Source organism: Morone saxatilis, unplaced genomic scaffold (assembly GCF_004916995.1).
Source record: "Morone saxatilis isolate NCDOM2014 unplaced genomic scaffold, NCSU_SB_2.0 Contig17, whole genome shotgun sequence".
In the NCBI taxonomy this organism is placed as follows: domain Eukaryota; kingdom Metazoa; phylum Chordata; class Actinopteri; family Moronidae; genus Morone; species Morone saxatilis.
In genome coordinates, this window is record NW_023339729.1 from 16,576,401 (window position 1) to 16,584,620 (window position 8,220).

The window sequence follows — 8,220 nt, forward strand, 5'->3', positions numbered from 1 at the left end:
ACACACACACACACACGTTTGGAGCTAGTGTGATTCACAACTACCAGGCTTGATCCTGTGCTAAAGACAAAATCTTAGGAATAGAATGGAGTGTGAATGTGACACCTAAGTTACTTTTCACATGTTGTTGTTGTAAAAAGCAATTCAAAGTCTGCTGGAGTTTTGTTACTGTTGGCAAGCTCCCAGCTGTACAGCTACAAGGTATAAATAGATATAGAATATGTTGGCAGCATGTGACCACTAATCAGTAATGGTAGTGTAAGAGACAAGGTAATATGATCATATTAGTTACATTTGGTAGTTGCACCTTAACACGTCATTCAAAAATAATCTGGGTTTGTGTGCAGGATTGGGTATGCCAGCTTGTGTATGTATTTTCTGTGTATTGCATGACTGCATTTGTGTATTTGTTTGTTTGTTGCTATGTGTGTGCTTGTGTGAGTACCCTATTTTGGTCACCATATACGAAAGGTGACACTGTAAAGTCGGAAGTCCCTATCTTGGCCTGCATGCAGCAAATTACTTTTCAAAGCTGTCATAGCTGGAGCTAACAGGCTGGAGCACTGAAGGCTGATATGTGATCAGGCAATATTTGGTAGTATCTGACCTTTCTTGTCTGCTTGTGATATCTATGATAATAAATATCCTACTTACAACTAAAAATACCTTTTATAATTTCTGTAATATTTTTGTGTGAGGTTACATTATCCTTTGAGCAAGAGTAAACACCTATCAGAAAGAATTGACTACTAATACTATTAGTAATTTGTTCTGTATCATGTGCCAACCTGCAGCAGTCAGCAGCTAATGCAGGAATGACATTCCTCTGGCACTGACAAATGAAATCCACAAGCTACAATGAATCAAATTGAATGAATCCTATTGACATATAAAAAGCAAACAGTGAGGCAGTAGGCAGGTGACCACAACCCAACATATAATAGTTTTACACAAGCCATGACACAGCCACAATAACAATCTGTTGAACAATAAGACAGTGTCATATTTGATGGCAACAATTACAGCTAGTATAATGCCTATTGTGTGGTTTTAAATGACAGCAGAGAGTCAATTTGCAAGTACACTGGTACAACTTATCATACTGTTTACATAAATCAGTTGTACAAGTCCTGATTGCTACGTCCCAAGTGTTTCCTTTGTGCTTGATTTAAAAGAAAAGGATGTAAGACTCACATCACAGAGGAGAGGTTCCTCTATTAGGAGTAAAACTGGTAGTGGAGATGGCCTGGGAATTACTTGAGAAATGGTAGTGGAAAGGATTTAGTGAATGACCTCTTCCTTTCTTTAATGTGGAAACATCAAGATTTACAGTGGTGGAACTGCTGGAGTCTGTAAAAAGTTCTGGTTTTCCTACCAAACCCAAACATTGGAACTAATCCCTGGTACTGCAACCAACATATATTATCTTTAAATTACAGCCAGACAACCTTACATGTACTGTATAAATATCAAATGCAGACTTAGGGTCAGTGCCCTCACAACATTTAACTTTTTCAGTTCTTCACAAATTGGCTAAGTCTCTGTTCAGTTTCTTTTCTTTTCTTTTTTTGCAAAAGTCTTTCCGCTGCCTTCTCTGCTATATGCATTAGGTGATGATTTCATGTTGGTCCTGCCATGTGGAGGCCACCAGACCAGATGAAGTTGAGATGAAGTAACTCTGTCTGTCTCCCTGCCATCTGCACCACAGCCAAACCACTACTGATTATACTGCTCACATTGTTGTGGTTCTCTCTGTCAGACTTAAATATACTGAGGAAGTAAATAGGTTGCGGGGTTCGGGTGTAGCTCAAGCTACAGGCGCAGGCAAATGTTTTCATGAATACGTCCTCATTCCCATGAATAAAGATAAATGTTAGAACTCGAACATATGCAGAAAATCTAAACACACAGTGTGAAAGGCAGTGGTGTTTGCAGTGTATTTCACACTTGGTTTAGAGCACTGTCTCATTGCGTGTTTTAATTTAATACTTGCTGTTTTATTTGCATATTTTTTTTCTCACTGTATTGAGTGTGGGTTGCATGTTTTTGGAGCACATTTTAATATTGTTTGTTTGCCCTGCATATAATATGGAATGTGATTTTCAATTACTCACAAACAGAATGTGACCACTCCCTCAAAAGACTGTCACAGTCGTTGATACGAAGCAATGTAGACTGACCAGCATTGTGGACATGCGATTGACATTTAAGACGCATGCCTATTGAGTAAACAGATAAGTGAAGGAATGTTATTATTTCCTGGCTGGCTGTGCAACAAATATTTCCCCTCGGTTTGCGTCATAAAACCTTTTAAGCTGTTCAGTAGTACGGACTACTGAACGTGTGTGAGTAGATAATCGTGGGTGTATGTGTGTTTGACCTCTTGAAGCAGTGTGCCGAGGTGAGGACCCAGCAGGTGTCAATGAGAGTCGCTCCACACACCAATCTTCCGTCTCCTCGAGATCCTCGCAAACGAATCGCAGCTTGCCATGGCCAGCCTCCCCTTCAGACACACATTCATACAGCCAAGCATGCACACAAACAAACTGTACTATAAAGTCAGCATGTGTAGCAAAATGTATATTCTATCCAAATATGATTTATGTGACTTTATGGAGGACACTAAACATTAGCATACCTGGCTGGTAGAATTAGCTTTAGTTTATATGCAGTTATTTTAAGTGTAAACATGCAGGATATCATCTGTGTTGGCCTGTTTCTCTTTAACGTAAATCATTCTAGATGACACACTCATATTTAACACTGACATTCTTACTCACTTGCATGCTTTCATATATTATGTATATTCATTTTTTAAGACTAGTTAACTTGAAAATGTGTCCAATATTCTTTATCCCTGTGTGTCTCTGGCAGGCCTTCTATATGCTTTCATTAATCCCTTCTGTCCCTTCCAGCTTACCTCAGAGAGTTTTCTCCTCCTATGATTCTGCGCTGGCGAGTGTGTTTGAGCCGCAGACCACAAATTGACTTGACGGGGTCTGACAGAGACAAAAGAGGAACCACTGGGTGTGTATATGTGAGAGTGTGTGGGAGGGCGATGATTGTTAAACCATACATTTAGGATTTAGACAGATTGAAAAAACAATAATGTTTGAAATTCATCTTTTAACACTTCATATGAACCTGAAATCGAGTAAATTCAATAAATGAGGGATCATTTTCATAGTGTGTGCATGTGATGTTAAAATCTACAAACATCAAGTCCTTTTTGTAAGATGTAATTTATCATACTGAAGAGACAAAACACACTCCTGCACTGGTTTGACTGTGCACGTGACAAATGGAAGTAATAGCATATGTGCAGGTAATGGATAGCATTGTGTCCTGATGTCTGACAGACAGGGTGAAGCAATAACATCGCTCTCTCCATTTTACCATCTGGATATACACACACACACTGAAGTCCTTCTTGCTTTCTTCTCAGAATCTAAGCTTGTGGCATTTTTTTTTGTCATTTGTTTCTCATTAGTTTTTCAGTGTATATGACATATTGGAAATGTTTGCTAAACACACTAAAGTCTCATGCCGTGCACACTCAGATGCTCCAAATAAGTCAGTGGAACTTTTTTTTTTTTTTAGAGCAACATTAGGTGAAAAACAGACCTGACTGACCTTTGACCTCTTTGTAGATGGGCTGCGATTCACCGTAGTCACAGATGACCCCAGCGTCCTCACTGTGGCGACAGTTGTGCGTGCCGGGTGCCTGTTTGATGCAGTCAGCTAACGAACGCTCCTCGCCGCTGCACTTCACATTGTCCACGTGGATAGGTCCTGTCCCTTCCCCGAAGTACGCCATCACACGGGACTTGGCCACCCCACTGGAGAGAATGGACAGGACACAGAGACATTTCGTTGCCATTGCCACCTAACTTAAATAAAACTGGAAAACTGTTACAGCTGTTGAGGCAAAATGCTAAAATACTAAAATATAAACAAAATCGTATTTAAAACACATAACATCAACAAAAAAGCAAAACATCAGTTAAGAAAAACAACAGAATTTATGAAGCTTTCAGTTGCATTATCTAATATTAAGAGATTCCTCAACATTTGAGTAGAGAAATGTGCGTCTTGCCCTTTGTTTTTGATAAAAGACAACCAACAGCAGTTAAAGCCATTTGCAGATGTGCTTCAACTAGTCATAGTTGATGTAATTTTAAATTTGTATTATGCGTAAGCCAGATTTGATTATTTATTCTCTTTGATTTAAGCTCAATTTCTATTTTATTTTTTTATCATATAAAGTAATTTTATGTATCTTCTCCTAAATACCTTTAACCACGTTGAAATTCTAAAGTTGCAGGCTTAGCTGCTACATCCTTCTGTCTGTAACACAAGCATATAGGTACTAATGACATGTTAGATGTTATGGTTTGACATTTTCTGGCTGTGACGCAAACGGGTCAAAGCACTTTTCCAATCTGATAACAACAGTATTTGTATCATTATCTCACCTCTGACTTTAATTAGGAGTCAGCTAACACACAGAGGCCTGTATGTTGTGGTTGTGTATGTGTGCTTGTCTAGGCTGCAACTGTGACTTTAATGAAGATTGATAGATAACTGACTGAGAGGAGCTCATGTTGCATCCCTGGGGTTTGATGGGTGGCAGGTCTTGTATCCCCCACTCATCCAAAGGGAATCTCATCTCTCTTATTGAGACATCTACAATTGTGTCTGTGTCTCCAATAGCTCCCTGAGCGGTAGTTAGCATGGAAAGGGTGAACCTCCAAGTCACTTGGAACTAAGCCTATAGAGAATGACATCAAGCCTGCTTTGTGTGTTTCTGTGGCAACACACAGTAACACAACATCAGTCAAAAATGAAATACAATCTGCTTTGAATCGTTAATGCTCAAGTTAGAAAGGAAAGCCAAGTGATTTTTCAGACATCATACTTCATGTACAGTCCATTTGCCATCTTTAAAATTCTAGGTAACCATTTTTCAAATGGCATTTTTATAGTGGGTCTGTTCTAAATATTGCATGGGAGGGTGGAATAAAAGATGCAAAATAGGTGACTTGGATAAATTAAATTATTTGAAATTGTTACATAAAGCACTTTGTATATGACATACAGTATAGTTGTGCTATTGTATTGAGTTTTTTTTCCTTTTGCAACATGTGCTCATGGTGCAGCCTCGCAGAAATACAACATAAATGGTTAGAGGTGGATAAAAAAGTTCCCTTTGTCTTCCACTTAATCACTGTTTACACAGTAATAAATTGTAATAGAACTTTAATTATTAGGGTTAGGGTTAACCTAACCCTCCTCATTCAGGGTGACTCTAGGTCAAACTATTGACTTTGAATATAATTTGTGTGAAAGGGTATGTGTGTCTGCATATATTTTGTTTTATCACCCCCAGAGCAACCTGTTACCCTTGGGGACCTGCTGTGTATGTAATTGCCTTTCACCACACCCTGTGCGAGACAGAGTGATGATCCTAACATGGTTTTTACACGCCTCTAACACTTCCACGCTTCCTCTTTCTCTCTCTCTCTCTCACATACTTATGCGGTCCAGATGTGGCTTTCATCTACGCACAGATGTGTCACAGAAAATTGGGTGGCCATGGGATGAGTGTCCCTTGCTGACAGTTTGTTACGGTGCAGTTTTCCCTTGCCATCCCATTGCCATTGTTATGGAAAATGGGACAGTGTCTCAGGAGAAGAGATAATGGGACACAGAGATGATGAGATGAGGTAGTTTGCTTCGCCTCAACATATCTGTCATTGTGAATGTGTCACTTGCACAACTGGCCTGTCCTTTAATTGGACGTTTATCTTGGATCTGCAAAAGGGCACAGCTAAAACCCCTAATAAAAGCAGCTGGCAACACACCAGAGGCTCACAAGAAGTGCTCAAAAATCTGAGTGCACTATTTTTAAAGATTAATTAAGGATATGGTAATTTTAAACGATTCAAAGCATGCTGTAGTTTCTCCATTGTAGGTTAGCTTGAAACTCGAGAAGGGCTAAGAGATGGAGAGATGAAAGACAGACACAGAAAGTGGGAGTGAGTATAAGACAGATGCCAAGTCTGAGAAGTGGAGATTGATTTTGCGAACAGAGTAGGCAGTCTGGATCCACTTAAGTGAGTGTAATGTATAGAGTGATCATATTGCACTGGCACAGCTCACAACTGAGCTTTTATCCAGCATTTTACCTTGTTCCTGACCATGACTGAAAATTAAAAGCATGTTGAAAAAGAGTGGGACAAGAGGGAAGTTTTGGGAATAAGGGATGGTGTGGGGTTAAGAGTAAAGTATGGATGAGAAGAAAGAGTGCATACAGTGTCCTGATGCACACACACCCTTAAACTTAGCCATTTCATGCATCTTGGTCTGATTTAATGCTTATTGGCTAAACACGTACACATGTACTTGATTCAGTTGATGCTTATAATTCAGAATGAGGCAGTAAGTTAAGGCAGAATAGATGAAATGGAAAAATTAAAGCCCGCACTGTCCCAGTCAACATATGTGTGAAATCTGGAATTGGCCAATTCATTCTTAAATTATGGATAAAAAATTATTTTGAGGTCACAATGGCCTATGACCTTTGAGACAAAAGTTCACTTCCTCATTGTATCTCATGAAATATCTATTTGAAATTTTGTCATAATTACTGCTTCAGTTCTTGAGTTGTGACCAAAGACACAATTTTGGGATGTCACAGTGACCTTGATGTTTGACCATCAAAATCTAATCAGTTCATCCATGAGTCCAAGTGGACGTTGAGAGAAGATTTAAAGAAATTTCCTCGAACAAATGGACGGACAACCCAAAGACATAATGCCTCTGACCACAGCTATCGCCAGGGTGGAGGCATAAAAAAACAAATGCAAATGCAGCCAAGGTGTGAATGCCCTAGACCTGAATTAATTAATTGAGGTGCATTGATAGTTAATTATCTTTTCATCATTTCTGTTTTGAAGCAATAATTTGCCACTCTCACAAATGTGTCCTTTTATTATTATAAACCAAATATCTCTGGGCTTGTTGGACTGTTGTTTGGACAAAAAAACTAATTAAATAGGTCATCTTGGTCTGAGCATTTTTCACAATTTTTTATTCATAAAATGAATCTCTTCAAACTGTAATCTTTACTCCTCTCAGCTGAACCTAGTAAGCAATGTGTCGAATTAGCCACTTCCAACAGCTTCATCTGCAAGTCACTGTCCTTGCATCATATTACCCAGAAACACAAGGCTATCAAAGTGGCTACTCCAACACAAAAGGACATACCTGTATCCCAACTGTCGGCACACCACTTCAGCGTCACGATCAGTCCATCCGTCATCACACACAGTCCCCCATTGTCCAGACAGATAGAGTTCCACCCGGCCTTCCCTAGGGCTCTCTCCACCCACAAGCCTTACTGGCACACCTGAAGAACACACAAACACGATTTAGACACACTGCTGGCTGAAGATAACCAAAATCCCTGAGTGTAGAAATACTCAAAGACACTAACACACACATTCCCTAACAATCCTGATCTTCCTGGCTTCACATGTCTGATGAAGGGGGCATGTGTGCTCATGTTCCCTTCAAGCATGCAACCGCTTGTGTGTCCAGAGGGGGAAATTGTTAGACTCCTGTCACTATGAAAAGATCATTTATTTTCATTGCCTCTCTGTTTTTCACACACTCCCTCTCTTGTTCTTTCCCTCTCAAATGGTATTCACTCACACTGTTAATCAAATCAGTCTGGCCTTTATGTTTAAACAATCCATCATCATTTGTCTGCACACAGATGCCCCAGACATGCACACACAAACACACACTAATTTCATTTAAGTGAATGGCAATGTCTTTTCCATGTGTAGACAGTTTCAGGATCAGTTAACACTCTTGCCAAGTGTCAGGTATTTGTATGCCGTTATATATATAGTTGGTTGTTGCATTTTGTCTCTCAGCTATCATATACATTCTGCAAATATCAAATCCTATAACAACTTCAGCAGTTGCCTGTTTATCCTGAAATAAATCATTCCGTGTGACTGTATTTAGTAGAATGACGTGGCGCATTCAAACATTTTGTGTGTAGAACATAAGAATTGTAGGAGTGGGAGATTAAGACTGGGGGAGTTAATTGTGGGAATGTTTACTTCTTAGTTGGTGTTGGCTGTTGAGGAAATGCTCATCTTTGTCCTCTCGCTTAGAAACACAAACACTGCCCCCCCCCCCCCCCCC

The 8,220-nt window shown here is 39.6% G+C and overlaps 1 protein-coding gene and 1 long non-coding RNA gene across 2 annotated transcripts in view; one reads left to right on the forward strand and one right to left on the reverse strand.

Moving 5' to 3' along the window:
• Positions 1-5,202, forward strand: part of LOC118327596 — a 5,411-nt gene extending 209 nt beyond the window's left edge. The window contains exons 2-3 of the long non-coding RNA XR_004796706.1: positions 2,916-3,027; positions 3,651-5,202. This is a non-coding gene — a long non-coding RNA (uncharacterized LOC118327596). The remainder of the gene's footprint in view (positions 1-2,915; positions 3,028-3,650) is intronic.
• prss12 (serine protease 12) overlaps positions 7-8,220 on the reverse strand; it is a 15,993-nt gene continuing 7,779 nt past the window's right edge. Inside the window, exons 8-11 of the mRNA XM_035661014.1 lie at positions 7,270-7,411; positions 3,634-3,839; positions 2,921-2,999; positions 7-2,503 (exon numbers count right to left, since the gene is read on the reverse strand). Of these exons, the coding sequence (XP_035516907.1) occupies positions 2,320-2,503; positions 2,921-2,999; positions 3,634-3,839; positions 7,270-7,411 (611 nt within the window). The 3' untranslated portion in view covers positions 7-2,319. The remainder of the gene's footprint in view (positions 2,504-2,920; positions 3,000-3,633; positions 3,840-7,269; positions 7,412-8,220) is intronic.